Source organism: Sinohyriopsis cumingii, unplaced genomic scaffold (genome assembly GCF_028554795.1).
Source record: "Sinohyriopsis cumingii isolate HCF-2022 unplaced genomic scaffold, ASM2855479v2 utg003811l, whole genome shotgun sequence".
Lineage (NCBI taxonomy): Eukaryota > Metazoa > Mollusca > Bivalvia > Unionida > Unionidae > Sinohyriopsis > Sinohyriopsis cumingii.
In genome coordinates this window covers 6,659-28,602 of record NW_028316599.1, presented here as the reverse complement: position 1 = coordinate 28,602, position 21,944 = coordinate 6,659, and the positions used below count along the sequence as shown (strand labels likewise).

General features: G+C 33.0%; 1 protein-coding gene across 1 annotated transcript; it reads right to left on the bottom strand.

Moving 5' to 3' along the window:
• Positions 1-11,003: 11,003 nt before the first annotated feature.
• On the bottom strand, positions 11,004-21,148 carry LOC149769405 (dehydrogenase/reductase SDR family member 4-like). The gene is made up of 3 exons (XM_089949902.1): positions 21,101-21,148; positions 19,656-19,790; positions 11,004-11,470 (listed from the first exon to the last, which is right to left on the bottom strand). Exons 2-3 carry the CDS (start codon positions 19,785-19,787, stop codon positions 11,351-11,353), a joined length of 252 nt encoding a protein of 83 aa, XP_089806028.1. The 5' UTR covers positions 19,788-19,790; positions 21,101-21,148; the 3' UTR covers positions 11,004-11,350.
• Positions 21,149-21,944: the final 796 nt, after the last annotated feature.

Below are 21,944 nucleotides of genomic sequence, written 5' to 3'. Positions count from 1 at the left end.
TTCATTTTCAACTACATCAGCAATACCACTTAACGAGGGTGTCTTCTGGTATACTTCAGGGAAAACTACATCAGCAATACCACTTAACGAGGGTGTCTTCTGACTGACTTCAGTTTCAACTACATCAGCAATATCACTTAACGAGAGTGTATTCTGTTAGACTTCATTTTAAACTACATCAGTTATACTACTTAACGACGGTGTCTTCTGATCTGCTTCAGTTCTAACTACATTAGTGTTACTATTGGACGAGCATGTCTTCTGATCGATTTCAGTTTTGAATGTATCTGTCTCCAATTTGTCGATTTTTCTATATCACCGATGTTATCAATCACTTGATGAACATATTCTGTTGCATCTGTTCTTGATTGTTCAACCTCATCATGTGATTTGTTGTCAAATTCGATGAATTTAACCTCCTTTTGTTGTCATCTTCTGACTTCAGTCTGTAATAGTTAAATGATAATGTAGTTTTCATAGATCCCATCGTGCTTGGATTATTTATTTTCGGACATACCCTACCTTTTGAGCAATATCTGTTAAATCATTCCTTTTCTGCAACTTGTGCATTTGTTTGTGGGTTTTCTTGTTCTCTTGTTTGGTTTATTTTGTTTTGCTTTGTTGTTTTTTGTTGTTGTTGCTGTTGTTGCGTATTTCATTACTTTAGTCTCTCTGTAACCTTTGCAGCTGTGATTGCAGAGTATTGTAGTCTTCCAGTGTTTTTCTACTTCGCATATATCTCATTGATCATTTCATTCCATTAAAATGTAGATATTTTGTTGAATATTGGGTATCACATTTGCTATTTCCTTTACTCTTTGAATGTCTTGCATTGCGTAGATAAAGTAATGAACATATGTCTGAACGGTTCATATGCATCAGTCTGTTAGATATCTAATTTACTATTTAATTTTCACTGTGTTCAATAGCTGATAATGTATTGTTGCTTTACTCCTTTACATGCCAGGCTATTTCAAATTATTTTCTTCCAACATCCTATGTATTTGATTATGAGCTACTTTGTATGCGAAATTGCTGTTAGCTGCATCTAATGTTTGTAATGATGATCACTTGATTATACGTTGTTTGTTCTTTTGAGGTTAGGTCAGTGTTAATTATTCGACGTAGTGTAACATCTTTCGCCTGATTCTTGCTCAATGCTTAAAGGAAAACAACAATTGCAGAATAATCTTTAGTGGGGTCTAAATGTTACTTTTGTCTTTTATCCTACGTTAAGAAATGTAATGTTACAGTATAGCCTAAAATATAACTTTACATCTCTTTTATGCTGATATTCAAAATGTTAATTTTATCACCCTGTAATTTCTTGTAACACTGTTTAAAGAAAATTGAAGTGAAACTTTTTAATTGATACAGACTCTAGTAAACAAATAATAATCATATGAGTTATTTATTGTGTTATTGATTTGGTCGAGGTAAATGCATACATTTTTAGGTTTCAGAAATCCTCAAACGCTACCCGATTCAGCAAATACCTCTCTGTCTGTCTGTCTGTCTGTCTCTCTCTCTTTATATATATATATATATCTGGTTATTGAATCCTACTAATTCTGAGGCGTAGTTCGTTAAGTTCACTGTGTAATTTCTACTCAGAGTAACTTTAAGTTTTGAATTGTGTTCTAGACATTTATCATCTCTACTTCTTACGTTGTCACCATTTGCCTTTTTCATGAACATATCTATGTTATTAAAACCGTCAGTGGTGAAAACAGCACGTTACAATCTTGTCACTAATGCAACAAAATATATTGTTGTTTAGTTCATCGAAAATATTGTCATATCCAACAACAAAACTTGTTCTTTGCAACCGTATAGATAGTTGTCGATGTATTTTGTCAATTAGATTGGTAAAATAATATTTTTCCTCATAGAGTCCGTTGATTGAAAGATAATGTTCCATTTGTATATAAAATATCAATAAAATCAGAACTTATGCGTCCTATACAATGGCTATTGTCAGCCTGACAAGTGAGTTGTCCTGAGGTGTGTTCTTCTTTTAATTTTCCCTTCTTCTAGAAAGATCGTTTGAATTTCTTTTTACTTTGGCTTTTTTACAATTTATTTTCTTTCTTAATGCTGTATTATAAACATGCTTCTCCTTTTAGTTATTGTCGTTGGGTATGTATGTATGTATGTATGTATGTATGTATGTGCGTGTCTGTATGTATCTATGTATGTATGTATACATGTATGTATGTGTGTGTGTATGTATATATGTATGTGTGTGTGTATGTATGTATGCATGTATGTATGTATGTATGTGTGTGTATGTATGTATATATTTATATGTATGTATGTACGTATGTATGTATGTATGTATGTATGTGTGTGTATGTATGTATGTGTGTGTATGTAAGTATATATGTGTGTGTGTGTATGTATGTATGTATGTATGTACTTATGTATGTATGTATGCATGTGTATGGAATCATTTGCCTTGTAATGATGAAAGAAAACTCATATTCAAATGTTGATAATTGAAGATGACTTATTTCGTCGATGAGGAGAGCTTGAATAGCAATGCACTGTCCGTCTTTCATCACCATCAATTTCACCGCGTAATAGACCAAGATTCCCACTATAACAAGTTCGTTTGTAAAACAAGTGTTGTTTGAGATATAAATGGATCCACTAAAAAATAACTAATGCTATTTATTTACTATTCCGTTTTGTGCCCTCCGTATTTGTTCTATGTGTTCCTTATAGTCCTTTTAAAATTTCCCAGAGGTGTTTCTTTGAAACAATAAGATATTTGAATGTCATCACACTTACTCTCAATGCGACATGAATAAAAATCAATCCAGTCGTGTATGTAAGCCAATTTGAGGTCATGTAATCTACTTACAGTAAACTGCATCAATTAATAATTGAAAGAATTTGTTTTAAAAGTGATGTTACAATATACATCTGGCAATGACAAAATTTTAGCAGCTCCAGAATTGATAAAAAAAAATCATAATTCTTCTTGTTGTATTTTCTTGTCTTGTCTTATTAAACTCTTTTCAGTTACACATTTACCGGATATCTCTTTCTATTTTCCACTTGGAATAGCTATTCCTAATTTCTGCTTAAACTCTTCAATTTCTTTAGAAAAGGCATTATTGATATTTTTATAAATCCCAATTTTTTACCAAAAGTGTTTTGTCCATTACTTCGCTATTAAATAATATCAACATTGCCGAGGATGGTGATGATTTTTAATTATTTCTTTGAAAAAGTACTTTATGTAAAAATGATGATATAGGTATGCAAGTTCAGACAGGTTAGTGGTCGATAAAACAAGGTGAGAAATGGGAGTTACCTTATCAGGAGGAGATACAGTATAAAGATTTTAAACAACCGTTAGCATCAGCTAAATGATTAAAGTTTCTTAGGAGACTGGTGAATCTCTTGCACCATTATTTAGATTTCTCATCATTGATAACATTGAAAACTAGTATAAAACAAATAACATAACCAGATAATTGTTTTAAAATACATGCACATTCAAGAAGTGAAAACCTCTCTCCTGTTCACATAAACCTGTTCCTTTGCTGTGAGTCCTATGATTCTTAAGAATGCATCATCAATAATGCAATTACAATATGAAAACCTATGCATAGAAAGTAATGAGAATTGGGTAATAAATTATAAATAAGGGTCCTCACAAATACTATATCATTGAGGCTTCCTTCTTTTGAAAATTTCTCTCAAGACATTCTGTATGTTATATTCCATTTTAGTTTTCACTATTTCAGCTCGAGTATGTCGAACAAAATATTTGTTATTCTTCGAATGTAGCTATATATTTCTTTCTATTTTTCTTATGCTTGCATATCAGTATTATGTGCCGTGAACTGTTCATTCAGGTACCAAGCATACATACTTTTGCATGTCAATTTCTTTACTCGCTTGCTTGTGTAATATATATGTAGATTGTTTGGTTCAACAGTTCAATTCAGTTTATTTTGTCCTTGTTTTGTCCTGTTTAATCTTTTCCCACGATTAATTGATATTTGTGCAAGGAACTGGGCATTCAGGATGGTAGTAAAGCTGTCCTAATTATTGGTCATCGTCGTGCTTTGCAACGTCACAAACCTTGCGCATTTAAAACGCTATACCAACATTCAGCTTATGCCTGATACTTTCTCTTTACGTTTTATTAACCAGCCGATAGAACGATCGCCTATAACAGGCACTTTATTTTATTCGAGGACAGATTTGTTTATTTACTCATATAAAATACGTATATTATTTATTCCTCGTGCCTTACCGTTTTTTACCATGTTGATTTCAAGGTTGATGATAATTATCTGGTTCGCATCGTCATTATGTGTCATACGTAAATCGGCTCTTTTTTTTTTTTTTAAAGAATTGCAATGTATCATTTTGTATGGTGTTATGACCACACTTATATCCCATCTAAATTTATCAACAAATACACATTATCTTTTGATAATGGCATTGTCACTTCATGTTAAACTCGTGAAACGTCAATATTACCTCTCTGAAAACTCAGTATAATGTAGTGCTTCACTACTATTTATATTCTGTGAAAAAAAAGGTATTGTTCTTTGCACATAATCACTCCCTCTGTCTGCTATTAGCAGATGGGCTATTTACTATTTGTTCTCATAGTCTGAGTGGTCAGGAAAGTTTAGTGATTTTCCAACACACTTGAAAAAGGTCCTGAAATAGTGATTTTCAACTTTGAATTTTAATTATCTCCTGTAGGGATAGAGTCGCGCGTGAGCGCGCGCGCGCGTGTGTGCGTATAACGACTCTATGATCTTAAGTTAATAGAAAAGAGCATCAAGCAATAAGCCTTGTAAAATTTAATAAATAAGTTACTTCCCTAGAATACAAAGTGAAAATGTAAAAAAAAAAACGTATGGTATTGCGAATTAAATCCCAAATAATCCAGGAATTACAGACAAAAGTCATAATAATTAAAATTATGAATAAACGTTAGTGAAATACAACGCTGAATTTGTTCATGCGCATGTAATCCGTATAATGCCGATGTATTAATAGTCCTTTGTCGGATCACAATAATTCAAGCCAAAAATTAAATCCTTATTTGAAATTTCACTAAAAATGCAAGTCTCGATTTCCAAGAATGGTATTTTGAAAGAGCACTTTGCATTTACAGACAAGATTCATTTAAATTTAATAATCTGAAGAAATACATTCCATCCCAAATGATAGAGCATAATACAGTTTATTCTGCCAATATCTTAAAGTACGAATGATTAATTTTTCAGCAACAGGATTATTTAGTCTTCTACCTGACCTCAGGTCACAATTAACATTTTCTATAAAAAAGACTCATTACCTAATTGAAAATAACCTTCTGGAAGGTTCATAGTGTTTACAAAATAAAATCTTAGTTACAATTAAAAGTCTGTTATTATAATTATAATAAAATATATGTAGTAAACAATTGGTAGACCCGGTAATTCATAGGGAATTTCCGAAGTTCGAGCCTCAGATTGAGATAAACATGTGTACATTGAAACCAAAATCAATAATTCAGGTCAGGTGGAAAATGAACTTGATTTTGGATAAGGTCAAGTCCAGCATAAAATGTCATATTATCAACAGCATATAGTAAAATATATATAAAAAATGAAAACCTAACTTACAAACTATATATGTATATATATATACACACACACGCACACACACTTTCTAAGTGATTGTTAAAAGGTAAATGATTACCACTGCTATATGTTTCTAGTAATGGTCTAGATATTTAAACGAGAATGATCATATATTTGTTTTATTGTGGTATCATGCTGCGTACCCAGATACTTACATTAAATGAAACGTTAAACCCTACAACAGCAACATTAAATGAAGCAAGAATAAAAGACAGTTTTATGCAACCCGCATCCGGGAGAAGCTTTGCACTCTCCGAATGTCCCAGTTTTGTGTGGGTAACCAACAGGACCATTCTCTCTTTCTATTGTAAATAATAATGCATAAATTACATTTTCAAGCTAAATCTTAATGCTCTCATAAAGTAACAATGCAAGATCAAAAAATAAAAATTAATGATTTAAAATTACAAAAAAGGCCATGTATACCTTCAAAGCTGATGTGAAAGGTATATTAATCATTGGTTATCTGTTGATCATGTACATGATGTGAATAAGCCGGCAAATACAAACAGGAAGTGTGAAGTGTCCAAACAGGAAGTGTTTAGTTTCCAGACAGCGTACTTGATATATCCCTCTTAAGTGATACAATATCTTTGTTCACTGCTAACTTATTAAACGTCATGTATGTATATATGTATATAGGTAGGTAGGTAGGTAGGTAGTGAGGTAGGTAGGTAGAGAGGTAGGTGGGTAAGAAGGCTGGTAAATTTGTGATTGCTTAGGTGGATGAATGGAGGGATGGATGGACGATGGGAAAATGTATTCAAAGGCAAACGTAAAATATATTGATGGATGTAACTACTACGGGTTTGATGTTTGGCCGGTTGGATGGATGGATATTTATTATTATTTTTTATTCGTTCTTAAAAACGACTATTTTAAACTAATACAGGGCATGGATGCTCAATGAAGAAATTTTGTGATGAAAGCAGTGAATCTCTTCGCAATTTCATGGCAGCTCATTGACTAATATTCATCACATATCATGCCACATTACACAAGTATTGTATTTTGATAAGGTTTGTACGCAAAAGTGACCTCAACATGCATTTGATACTGATGACTTCACGAAGCTGATTTATGTCTAGTTCCTATGAGCATAGCTTTGACTTGTTTATTTCTTTTTCCTAGCTTTGACTTGTTTATGTCTAGTTCCCATGCGCATAGCTTTGACTTGTTTATTTCTTTTTCCTAGCTTTGACTTGTTTATGTCTAGTTCCCATGAGCATAGGAATTTATTTATTTATATTTCATAACAACACAATGTTCTGTTCCGAGTCGGTGGAAATTACTCGTATGGGATTAAGTTCTGAATATTTTGTTATGATTTCATTGTTTCTTTGAACTTGTAAATAAATTTAACGCAGATTGATAGACAAAATAACGGTCTATAAACGACTCTCAAGCGCCAGGCACCCGTAGATAATTTGCAAGTCATGTAACACATGTAAATGATAATGACGTAAAAATGTAGGAGAAGAACAATTCTGCTGCTGAGCAAAAAGCATAATGTAAAATCAGGGCGATCTTAGGTTATTCAATGATTTGTGTTAGAGTTAACGTATACAATTAAGGGTTATTCAATGATTTGTGTCAGAGTTAACGTATACAATTAAGGGATATAATTCTCTGTTATATTCCACACTTTTTAGGTGGTTTCATCGTTGTAAAGATACCACTGGTCAACAGTGAAATCATTACTGACTTGAAAAGGCCCTAATCTGTAGTATTTTGGTGTGCCGAACACGAATATAACCGTGAAAAATTTGTATTGGCTCTCGTTTTGAAGATATTCATATACCTCATTTTCTATGTTTCACTGTGTAAATTTCTCCAGTAGGACTGCAGCAACATCCGGAATAATGATGTAACATTGCATAATACCATCATGCTCACATCATCCACAGTTGATTGCATCATTTTCTGATGCAATGCAATACTAATGCCATGCGGCTGCTGAAGTAAGTTGACGTCAGCAGTGTACTATACATGTGTAGGCCTATTATACTAATGCCAGGCGGCTGCTGAAGCTGACGTAAGCAGTGTACTATATAAAGCCCAATCAGATAGGTTCAGCATTTAAAATATTTTAGACGTTGTGCGAGACAGTTCAAGCTACTGTTACATAAAACTTATTATTTTATCCATTTACGTACAATAAAGAACAGTAATGCCTCGAAAGTGTGTTAATACCGCGGACAATTTTTGCTATGTTTGTGGGGAAGTGACATTTGCCAACCAGAAGAAAAGTATCAATTCTCAAGTGAAGAAGGCATATCATCTTTACTTCGGATGCAAGGTTGGTGACCAAGACAAGCCTTGGGCTCCGCATATATGCTGTGCTACATGTACAACACAGCTTTCACAGTGGTTGAATTGCAAAAGGTCATCAATGCCGTTTGCAGTCCCAATGGTGTGGAGAGAGCCAAACAACCACCCAAATGACTGTTACTTCTGCTTGGTTCCTCCTCTTTCCGGCGGAATAACGAAGCGAAAGAAGTCGAGAATAGTCTACCCAAACATTCCGTCTGCATTGAGACCAGTTCCACATGGTGAGGGACTTCCTATTCCAGAACCTCCAGCAGAATATTCTCTTGATTCATCTGACGAAGACAAAGGTGAGTCGACCTGTTCTTCTCCTGGTCCATCAGCATGCAGTGATCCAGATTTTCACTGTGGTGCATCATCAACCCCACACAGAATAACACAGGAAGAACTAAATGACCTGATTCGTGATTTGGACTTATCAAAGAACAAGGCAGAATTGCTAGGATCAAGACTCCAACAATGGAATCTTCTAGAAGAAGATGTCACAATTACTGCATATCGAAAGCGCCACCAGCAATTGGAGCCTTTCTTCAGAAAGGAAAGTAATCTGATATTCTGTTCCGATATTGAGGGCCTCATGAATGCTTCAAAAATCACTCATGACCCACAAGAATGGAGACTATTTGTGGACTCTTCGAAACTGAGTCTCAAGGCTGTGCTTTTGCACAATGGAAACATTCTTCCATCTATTCCAGTAGCGTATGCTGTCCACATGAAAGAGACATACGATAACTTAAGGCAGCTACTGAATTCCATTGAGTATAACAAGTACAGCTGGCACCTCTGTGGTGATTTGAAGGTAGTTGCCCTTTTAATGGGACTGCAGCAAGGATATACAAAATACATGTGTTTCTTATGCGAGTGGGATAGCCGAGCAAGGAAAATGCACTACATGAGGAAGGAATGGACTCACAGGCAGAATGTAGCCATTGGAGAGAAGAATATCCAACACCCAGCTCTGGTTGAGGCTCAGAAAATCTTGCTACCACCCCTTCACATCAAACTAGGTTTGATGAAGAACTTCGTGAAAGCCATTGACCGGACTTTGCCAGCATTCCGATACCTGCATGAAAAATTCCCTCGACTCAGCGAAGCAAAGATTAAAGAGGGAGTTTTTGTGGGTCCTCAGATTCGAGAGCTTTTCAAAGATGACCGGTTCAACAACTTGCTGGAAGGTGACGCGAAACAAGCATGGAATGCTTTTCGCCTAGTTTCTACAAACTTCCTCGGAAATGTTAGGGCAGAAAACTATAAGGAACTAGTAGAAGACATGTTGATGAAGTATAAGAAACTTGGCTGCAATATGTCTCTAAAGATTCACTTCCTTCATTCCCATTTGGATTTCTTTCCTAGCAACTGTGGTATTGTTAGTGATGAACACGGCGAACGTTTTCATCAAGATATCGCAACAATGGAACAAAGATACCAGGGAAAATGGTCCACTACAATGCTGGCTGACTACTGCTGGACACTCCTCAGAGATGCTCCCGAACAGCTGTACAAGAGACAGGCGAAGAAATCTAAGATGTAGTCAATGACTTGATTTTTTATAGGTAGGCTATTACAGTTGACCTTTTACTATTGGAATGCATTTCGTTATGTAAACATTAATTTCTTGCAGATTACAAAAAAACTAGAGCCAATTTTGCAATTTGACTGTCATATTCGTGTTCAGCACATAAAAATTGATAAGAATTGACTAATTTTATTTCAGTAACATGACTTTTGTAAAAATTTGTTGTCCAGTGTACTTAAAACATGGAAAGTGACCCTCGTTCAGGAATGACGTTGTCTGCTATTGGTTAACAGGGAGTGGCTGCCGTCAAAACGGCCTTTGATGAAGATACACGATACATAATGGAATCTATTTCTGTTATCACGGGCATTAATTCATCAGCTGTTTGTAATATACTGAAAAATTATATGAGGCTTACATATGTTTGTGAATGATGGATCCCAGAATTTTTTGGAGGAGGGGGTGCTAATTAAAAACAGACTCAATTAAAATCGTCAAACAGTTATACACAATATATGAGAAGGGTGACCAGATACATTTGACTGAGATATATGTGACGAAACATGAATTTTCCTTCTGAACCGGACTGAAGAGAAAACAATAAAACGAGCAGAGACTATACATCGCTCGACGTCGTCAAACTGTAAGGAGAGTTTTACTTTTAAATGCAAAATGCCCGGTCGTCCTGTTGCCATTTTGGAGCACTATAGAACCACACGTTCGCGCTGTTATCCATTTACCGGTACTCCATATTAATGCACCGACGTATAAATCCGCTATCTTGACATACTTTCTACAGGAGTACAACATCCAAACTTTTCCACAACCTCCATATAACACTGATTTTGCTCCATGTGAGCTTGGCTGTACCCTGCAATCAACGATTCACTGAGGGACTTACGATTTAAAAGCTGCCAGGTGGTTGAAAGCACTGTTTTACATTGTATGAATGCCCAGATATGAATACGAAATGGCTATCTAAAATTGGATAATCAGTCCGAGAAAGCGTGTAGAGGTGTACAGGGGAGTTCCTTAAAGTGATGTACTGAAGTACTATTCATTAATAAAGAACTTTGTTGTACAGCACACTTGTATTTAGAATTTTTAAATATCCCTCATTTTAATATTCTGCGATCAGAAGGACTCGACAGATTCTTACGCGATATCAATCACTTTCCATTTGACAACTCGTAATGACATACCTATTGTCTAACATAACGTGTTACATTTAATCCCAGAGAATTATTGAAAACACACACACACACACACACACACACACACACACGCTACTGCATAGTGCTAGTCCGCCAAATTCATAACCTCGAGGGAAAATTCGGAAACACCTGTTGATTCTAGTTTCCTCTGAATTTAACAAATCGTAAATTTCTCGTTATTTTTCTTCTTTCAGATTTGTTACTTTAATAAATATAAATCATAGTTAGACTTAACCGTCAACATTGCCTAAGCATGTACTATCATGTCATGCAATCTATTGGACGCAGTCTAAAACTGGTCCGTGCTTAATTTTCTACACTATTCACCAATATGTAGCAAGATAACCCATAACGCAACGTAAATAATTGGAGTTTTAATCAAATGATCAGTGTACAGTTAGTACTGAACATCATTCGCAAAGTCTGTCCATCAATTATTTATGTATGTTAACAAAAGCTTGGTATACTTATAACGTACATCTAATAATAGCATACATTTCTTTTCCTAAGCAGCGTAAATTATAGTATATAATCTGGATGACTGATTTTTCAGAAATGACGAAAAAGAAATTTTTTTTTAAATCCATATATGAAGGCTAGACTAAACTTCTGGTGTCCCAGATTTTCTGTTATAACCTTGCGCTTACTCCTCCTCCAATGACTACGGTTTCTCCGGTGATATATGAAGCATCGTCTGATACCAGAAAAGAGACGATTCCAGCACATCCTTCTGGCTCAGCGAAACTAAAAGTAGGACGAAATGTTATAAAAAATAAAATAATTCACCCGCTTATATTAAACAACTGTTATGAAACTACAAGTTACCAGAAATTTATAAATAAAAAATATATATTTATATTAACTGTATATGCGTGCATTCAAATTAATTTCTCCACTGAACATTGTTTTGAATCTAACTTCTAGCCTCAGTCTGCAATTGAAATAACACGAGAAGATCATGACGTCAAAAGAACCATCAAGCTATTGATCTAAACATGGGATTATGATCATAATCAGGATCATCATCATCATATTTGTTTTCCTTGGCACACCTGCGCCATTCCAGCAAGCACTGTTCACATAATAAACATTAGTATTTAGTTTGTATAATCATCACTTTAAGCAAAAATAATATTAGTATTTAATTTATACAGCAACCACCTTTCACATAATAATAACAAGTATTAAATTTATATAGCGATCACCTTTCACATAATAAACACAAGTATTAAATTGATATAGCGATCACCTTTCATATAATTATATTAGTATTTAATTTCCATAGCAAACACTTTTCGCATAATTAGCATTAGTATCTAATTTACATAGCAACCAATTTTCCCATAATTAGTATTAGCATTTAATTTATGCTGCTGCCTGCTAAATGATCATTTTTGTCGCACTTGTAAAGCAGAAAATAACGCTTCATATTCGAAAGCACGACTATTTATATTTCTAAAAATAATGGCTTTAAGCAGTATAGGTTAAACAAATATTAGACCCAATCAAGGTCGTTGTTACTCTTTACCAGGTATATGCATTGTTTCGCAAATCTTTCGTTCTCAGAAAGCGTCAGAATCTGTGATTGCAATTTATCGATCTTTTGTGTGTATCGAAAGAACCATGAAATGGAATTAACAAGAAACAAAACAAAAGATAAAAAAAAAACAAACAAAAAACCGACCCCCCGACCCAACCCCCCCAAAAAAAAACAACAACAAGCAAACGATCGACACAGCTAAATGGAAGACCTTGTCTCTTCGTCTAAATACTAAAATGTCTGGATGATAACATATTAATTTTAGCATATTGTTCAACAATCTTATTTTGTATTGATACATAATTATTCATACCGTTTCAAAGGAATACCCATTGCATATTGTTCAACAATCTTATTTTGTACTGATACGTAATTATTCCTACCATTTCAAAGGACTACTCATTGCATAGTTTTCAACAGTCTTATTTTGTACTGATACATAATTATTCCTACCGTTTCAAAGGAATAGTCACTGCATATTTTTAACAATCTTATTTTGTATTGATACATAATTATTCCTACCGTTTCAAAGGAATATTCATTGCATAGTTTTCAACAATCTTATTTTGTATTGATACATAATTATTCCTACCGTTTCAAATGAATACTCATTGCATATTTTTTCACAATCCTATTTTGTATTGATACATAATTATTTCTACCGTTTCAAAGGAATACTCATTGTATATTATATTTTTCAACAATCTTATTTTATATTGATTCATAATTATTCCTACCTTTTCAAAGGAATACTCATTGCATATTTTTCAACAATCTTATTTCGTATTGATACATAATTATTCCTACCGTTTCAAAGGAATACTCATTGCATATTTTTCAACAATCCTATTTTGTATTAATACATAATTATTTCTACCGTTTCAAAGGAATACTCATTGCATATTATATTTTTCAATAATCTTATTTTGTATTGATACATAATTATTCCTACCGTTTCAAAGGAATACTCATTGCATATTTTTCAACAATCTTATTTTGTATTGATGCATAATTATTCCTACCGTTTCAAAGGAATACTCATTGCATAGTTTTCAACAATCTTATTTTGTATTGATACATAATTATTCCTACCGTTTCAAAGGACTACTCATTGCATATTATATTTTCAACAATCTTATTTTGTATTGATACATAATTATTCCTATCGTTTCAAAGGAATACTCACAGCATATTTTTCAACAATCGTATTTTGTATTTATACATAATTATTCATACCATTTCAAAAGAATACTCACTGCATATTTTTCAACAATCTTATTTTGTATTGATACATAATTATTCCTACCGTTTCAAAGGAATACTCATTGCATATTTTCAACAATTTTATTTTGTATTGATACATAATTATTCCTACCGTTTCAAAGGAATACTCACTGCATATTTTTCAACAATCTTATTTTGTATTGATACATAATTATTCCTACCGTTTCAAAGGAATACTCACTGCATATTTTTCAACAATCTTATTTTGTATTGATACATAATTATTCCTACCGTTTCAAAGGAAAACTCATTGCATATTTTTCAACAATCTCATTTTGTATTGATACATAATTATTCCTACCGTTTCAAAGGAATACTCATTGTATATGCAATGCTAGCTGCATCTGAATTTTTCCATAACTGAAAGAGAAATAAAATATGTCGAAACCATAAAAGACAAATCTTTGACCCATATACGTACAGGTCACAAACGACAGAACAACAAAAGATTATATAATATATTTTCTAGCCACTGCTCGTTTGAATTTAAATTTTACTATTAGATCAGACACGCTAATTTCCACAATTTGATGGAATAAAAACTCAGCAAGTTACATATTTATATATACTGATGTAGACAATGTAAAGAAGGTTGCTCCGACATTATAGTCACGTTTATGTTAATAATTATTTTATTCACGGTTTATGTTACATCGAATTTTCGTGAGGCAAATAATTATGCATTTCGACTATTTCGCAAGTTGGTACAATGTCGTCTCGATCTATATATTGTCTGCAGATTTTTTATCGAGCACTTATCATGACAATTCCAGTGCAGTGGAAGATTAGTCGATAAAATGCTAACCGTCGCATGCTGGCGTATGCTTGCATGGCCCATACACCTTCATGAGACAAACAATATGGTCGAAAATATATTTCCAACATACATATAAGTCAACTCACTATTTCGTCTGAAAAGTTGTTACCTTATCCTATGGTTTTCTGGGTTTTTCTGTAAGCATTTGGCAAAATGTGCTCTCATAGTTTCACTAGGCAAAGGGGGCGCTCTACAGATATTATGGAGTTCTGAGAGAGTGGTGGGTGGATGGTGAAGTTGTTTACATTTGCAACATGCACAGAGGAAAAATTGTTGTATTCCTCTATGTTACTTTCATATAGTGTCACTGAAACTACATTGTATATTGTACTTGTGTTCATTGTAAATGACCTAAGCATACAATTAACTAAAATGACTGCTCCCTTGTGCTAAAAAAACCCAACCTAAATCAGTCAAAAAGTGCATTATGTTTAACAGTTATTAAAATTGGAAAAATGAATTTTGCCAGACTCGACAATACCAGCTTCTAAAAATACAATGAATGAATTATCAAATATATAAAAAGTTAAAACGGTTATCGGCTCTATTTTACGAGATACTACCGAAGTTCAGGAGGTGAAAATGACCAATCAGAGATAGCAGTTTTTGAGAGATGCACATTTGAAGTAAGGCCAAACTTTTATACTCTATAACCCATATTACACTCATCAATCATCTACCAAAATAAAGGGAATTAAAGGTTCTTTGAACAATACCTAAGATATACAAGGTCTTTATTAAATAGCCAGTATAACCATGCAAAAACCCGGGGAAATTCTTTTTCTTTAAAACACATTATGCAAAATACGAAACTGGTGAACGCCACCAAATGAATTTCAAAAGCGTGCATGTAGTTTCTAAAAAGATTACGACATGAACTCTAGCGTGTCTGACAAGGAAATTGTGAAATTCATTCTGTTGAGCTTTGAGGATAAAGGCTTATTATAGATGTAGTATCTCACTTGAAAATCAATGAATGAGATATCTAAACCGATATTAACGTCTTTTCTTTCTTTCTGTTTTATTTTAACGATTTTTCCTTATTAAAGTTTATCTTCGCAGACTGGTCTTTTCCAAACCAATAGTTTGTACAGAGAAATTATTTATACAAAGGAAATCGAAAACAGTAGGAAAAGAATACAGTGTTGGTGAATTTAGACCAGGCTTTATCAAATGGGAGCATTGCAATTTCATTTGCTACTTTATTTCATTAAACATATTGCATTAAAAGCCAAGAAATTTTCCTTTTCACATCTGTAGTAGAAAAACACTTTCCAGTGCCGACACAGCTTAATTGCATCTTATCTGGGGAATATCCAATAAGTCACCATTTGTAGGCGAGTTGATCAACACATTGTGTTAAGGCAGTAACTTGCACATTTTAAAACTGAAGCTGTCTATATTTTGGATGACATGTATTTACTCCTAATATGAAAATAGTTAAAACTTTCATGTGCAGTCATCCAATGAAAGCAACGTGACCAGTAATAGGCGACCAAAGTCCAAAGATATGACCTTCAATTCTGACTTAGTACTATTTCTTTCTCTCAATTTCCTACTCCCTAGCTATATCCTACAATTGTGCTATTTTACTACTACGAATAAATGAGATCATAAAATACTTTCATTATGGTAATATCAACTTAGTAAACAAAACTGAAAAATGAACAAGATGCAAATTGTAAGGACACTAGGTTTTAAACTAAGCAACAGAAAGAAGTGAAACCATCAATTTAAGACAATCGGCAAGTTTTCTATTTTTATATATTACGATGTGTAAATTTAAGAAACACAGTCCAATTACAAGTCCAAAGGTAAATAATTACCCGACTGAATTCTAATAGTTTTGAATGTCTTTCATGTATCTCAACGATCCAATCCAGAATATCTTTGAAAGATTTCTTAATAGTTTTAAAATAATGTGTTAATCAAATCAATGCTCACTTCAGTAATTCCAATGAATGAATTAAATAAATCCTATGAAATTATACCAGAAAACAACTGCAAAATCATATAATAAATTCCCCCAAAATTACATGAAACAGGAATGATTTATAATAAATAAAATTATCTCTTGATACCGACATTGTTGCTTTCGTGTTCAATATTCATATAATCTCTCAGAAACTGTCTGGTAATATATATATATATATATATATATATATATATATATATATATATATATATATATATATATATATATATATATATATATATATATATATATATATATATATATATATATGTATGTATGTCTGTGTGTGTATTCACCTGGCCTGAGCGGTAATAAATAGATTGTTCTTGAATTCCCAAGAGGTGAATAATTTCTCATTGGAAATTGGAGAATTCCATCAAATTGTTTCTAAATTATGCAGAACTTACAAAGCTATGAGTTATTTCAACATCATATTTACATCCTTCAGTCATGGACAAAAGTTATCTGTGACAACATGTTCTTTACAAATAACAATTAGCTTAAAGTACAGACTACAATCACGGATAAACGTTAAGCACACACGATAGATATACATAGCATAATGTTGTAGGGATTGTTCATTTAGGAAGCATCTTGACAGGGGTAAATCGAAGGCGTGTTTCTTGACGTGTTATACAAATTCGATGATTATACGTTTAGGTGACTATTTTAACTTAAGCAAAGCTAGTAAAAGATATACTGTTAAACTAGTAAAATATATACTCCTATACTAGTAAAATATATGCTCCAAAACTAGTAAAAGATACACTCATACACATGTAAAATATATACCCCTAAACTAGTAAAAGATACACTCCTATACTAGCAAAAGATACACTCCTATACTAGTAAAAGATACACTCCTAAACTAGGAAAATATATACTCCTAAACTAGTAAAATATATACTCCAAAACTAGTAAAATATATACTCATAAAGTAGTAAAATATACACTCCTAAAGTAGTAAAATATATACTCCTAAACTAGTAGAATATATACTCCTAATCTACTAAAACATATACTTCTAAACTAGTTACATATATACTCCTAAACAAGTCAAATATATACTCCTAAACTAGTAAAATTTACAAACCAATTTGAAGGTCAGTGTACAATGATTCTGCAAATACAGAAAGAGTATTATGGTAAACAAAACTTCGATTCAAACAATAAATGGTAACTTAGTACATGAAGAAACTTGTTGACATTCGACCATAGGAATGGAAGACATTCACATAAATCTTAAAATACTCTTATCATTACAAAAACGGAAACAATTGCACATTGTTTAAGTAAAAGGATATACTGCATGCTGTTGCCTTGTTGATAACAAATACAGACAATTTATCACCGTCAAAGAGCAGCATTTAAGACATCTTTACAACGATTATGATAGTGCAATATAAATATATTGTGAGAGCAAGTGAAACAGGACAGAAAAAAAGATGAAAATACTATATCTATTGAATTTAACAAGTTGTTAACTGAATAGTCTACATACACATCACGCAAGCAATGAGGAGAAAGAGTTTCCACAATAAAATTTATTTCGAGTCACCTCGATCACCAATGATAAAGCAGGAATAGCTGATATGCGAGCATAAGAAAAATACAACGGTGGATACAAGTACATTTTATGGTGATGTTTTCTCAAAACATAGTTGAGCAACAAAAGTGAGAACAGAAAGTAATGAAGACATTTTTAAGGAAACGTTAACGAGAGACATCCTCAAAAGATAGTTCGGTCAAGAAAAACAGCTTTGAAATAGTAAAGATAAGGATCTCCTGTTTGCTGAAAAATGAAAACATTGATGAATAGTTTTCAACTCACACAAGCCGCCCCCCCCCCCCCAGCACCCCAAAAGAAAACATGTAGTGGAAATGTTTAACAAATCCCTGAAGACCGAGTGTGGAAGTAGTTCACTCCAATTGAAACTATAAAATGAGCTGACGTGTTACCAAAACCAACTGAGGGATATATGTTTCTGACAGGCTAATTTGCAAACGTCTGAACGATTTGAACTTTGGCTGTCACGACACTGAACTAATGTGGACTGAGATTACCTTACCCTCCCATAAATTAGTAATGGGGGTAGGATACAGATCAAACTTCTTTCCAACTAATTTCTGAGAAAGTTGTGAAGCTTGAATTGATATCGTCAGTGACAATTATAAAGATATCATTTTTCTATGGGAATATAACACTTATTTACTTGTATCTTCTACTTCTGCAAATTTAGTTATTTTAATGGCAAGATATAGGATACGAAATGTAGTAGCAAACCCTACACGGGTTACTTCTACTACCAAGATATATCATTAAACCGCCTCCGTGAGAGTTTCTATCTTTTCTAAAAGGTTCTTTAAAACCATTGACTTTTAAACAATCCACGTAGATGCTAGAATTTAAATGTGTTTCACTAAAGCAAAAAACTGAGTATTCCTCCGCTGTACTTTCTAAGTAATAAAGTTTATGTCACCAATTCATGTCTCGTGGCCTGAGCATAGTTGTTGCTTTTATATTACTACTGAATAACGTTGACATTGACCATCTGGAAATACTAATCAATTATTGTATATTATCAAACATCATACACATGTGTAAATTTTTCTAATGAATACGGAAATATGTGACTTTCAAGTGGGTTTTTAAAATATAATTTAGAATAGAATCATTCACTCCGGTCTAGATTCGTATCACTAACTTTTAGACATGTATTCCTTTGCTTGACCCCTATGTCACGGGGCCTTCCTGAGTGACACATGTATACTATTTTATATTTACGTACATCTACAAGCATAGCAGACGACATTGTATCATCGACAATTATTATAGTAATTCGGATTACTAACCCTTAGATCTGTATTCTTAAGCGTGACCTCTATGTCACGTGGCCTTCCTTAGGGACACTTGAACACTGTTATACTTATGATCATTTATAAACATAGCAGACGATATGTTATCATCTGCATTTATTGTAGTATTAAGTTGCACAATAGTTTCTTAGTGTCATACAGCTGTGTAGCAAAACAAAAGTGAGACTTATGGAATTCTAATTTCTAAAACTTTCTTTATTTGTATTTGTCTAAACGAAATAAAAGTGCATACTATTTAAATTTTAAATATGTGCCAGTACTTTCCTTACTGACTATTACTACTACTACTACTGCTACTACTACTACTACTACTACTCTCAGTAGTAATAGTAAAAATCATCATCGGCACCACTATAGGTACCCTCATCATCACCACCACCAGCACCATCGTCGTCGTCATCGTCGTCACCATCATCATCATCTATTTCTGCATATACTCACTTGTTCACTGAATCTCGTTTTGACTAATCCAGGAGCAATACAATTAACTCGTATTCTTTTCTGAGCCAGCTGTGGGACAAGGGCTTTCGTAAGCCCTAAAAGGGCTGTCTTGCTGATGCCATAGGGACCCATAAACTGTAAAATATATACGTATGGATGTATGTATGTACATATATAACTGTAACAAAACTGACAAGAAAAGCTAGTTTCTTTATGTAGCCAAAGTGCTTTTAACTCTGAGTCTTTGTAAATGTTAATTACAAACAAGACAAACACGAAAGAAAACGTTGAATATACAAAAATGTACATGATTATTTACCTAATAAAATTATTATTTAAAATGTATAGATATTATTGGTTTTAACTCATTATCTCTCTCTCTCTCTCTCTCTCTCTCTCTCTCTCTCTCTATATATATATATATATATATATATATATATATATATATATATATATATATATATATGACCAGAAAAGATGTTCTAGTAAGCAATTTTGATATAAATAATAATAATAATAATAATAATAATAATAATAATTCAATAAAGTACTGTTAATAAATAAACCTGTCATCAAAGAAATTTATTTATTTGGTATTCATAATGCAAACAAAATATATCGGGTTAAGTGACAAAAAAAGTCTGGGCTAAAAAATTAAACTCCTATATTCTACAAGTCGGAATTGAAAACAATCAGAAGAAGAGGAACAAAAGGAACATGAACAAGCTGAACAAAATAAAAAAATAAAAATAAAAAGAGAACAAAGAGAGGGAATGTTTAATGAATATTGAGTGATATGAATCTAGACTATTTAAAACTATAATAAATAATGGGGTGCTTATTCAGAATCATACGGATCATGTTACAGTATGTTTTTGTTCATAGTAGTCCTAAGACTTTCGAAGAAAATATATCTTAGAAACTTCCGTTACCGTAAGAAGACTAAAATTACTATTGGGGCTCTGATGACTTCGATCTATAAAATTCTTATGACCAATTCAAAAGAGCATCTTTTCTAGATAAGGGCTATCCGACCATAATATTTTTAATTTGAAGAAAAAAAAATACCAATGCAAACTTAAAGTATCGCGCGCGCCAAAAGAAACAAAACCCAAATTCAATTAAAGGGAAGTAACCCAGAACAAGAAAGGTAAGTCTTTTGCGATATAATAGTTATGAGAGGTGCACTTCTTAAGTAAACACAAATATCTTGCACCTAATTACGATTGTAATTTTTTTCCCATCTGTAGCAAGAACTTACAACTTTAAGAAGACGCAAGAAATAAAAAAAAATTAATCCTGCAAAATTTATACGAATCACAATTTTATTGATATCTAAAAAGTCACCATATTTTACAACAACAATCGAAGCTGAAAGATAGAATTCTCCCAGAAGAAAAATTAAAATATCGGTGAGATCAGACATGTTATTGTATCGACTTTACCTCTGATACGTTGTATCCTCCTACGGACGACACAAAAACCACAGATCCACCTCTGCATAAAATAGTATCACTTTTCATAAAATTGGAAAGAATCAATATTTTTTTAAAGCAGAAAAATAATCAATTATTACGTTTTATTTTCCTTTTCATAAATAATGACTGACGTATTTTAACTGAGGCTTGTCAGCCACCATACATGTAGGAATTTAAATGACTGATTTACAGAAGTCGCTGACGACAAAAAAGGATCTGCACCAGTTGTAATTTCTAAGGCAAAACATCAAGCGCTAAAGATTCTTTGTTTTCTGGCATTCTGTGTTGCGTCATTTCCGCCCGTCAACATGACGTCAGCAATCTTACTCGGTGAAAACAACTATGCGATCCATATTTGAAATGCATACATCAAATGAGGTTACTTCGTTGTTGTAATACGATGATGTAATTATACAACTGCAAAAATATTTCAGTATCGATTTCCTTTACCACTGTTGATCATTATCGATACAATGTTTTGGTTTCTCGTTAATACATTTATGTGGGATTGTTAAAATACGACAAACCGTGCTATTTAACAGCTTGTAACATGGTGTTGGGGAGAAATTAAATTAATTAGACGAAATCAATATTAGGCAATATTGTACAGTAGACAACGACAAAAGCCAGTTATACATAATACTTCTAAAGTTGCATATCTAATTCAGTAGACTGACATAAGTAAAGAAACCATTTCATGTAAATTTAAAGTACACGAAATGTCTTAGCTATACTTAATTTAACACTCTGGATTACGCAGTTGGATTGGTAGCCTTTATCATCCAGGTTCTCGCGAGATTCCTTGAAATCT

Bases quoted from the DNA above. Each gene is read 5' to 3' on its own strand.
- LOC149769405 (XM_089949902.1), bottom strand. From the start codon at position 19,787: ATGGGTCCCTATGGCATCAGCAAGACAGCCCTTTTAGGGCTTACGAAA. The intron at 11,471-19,655 runs GTGAGTATATGC...TTTCGTCCTACT, and splicing joins AAACGAGATTCAGTGAACAA to TTTAGTTTCGCTGAGCCAGA.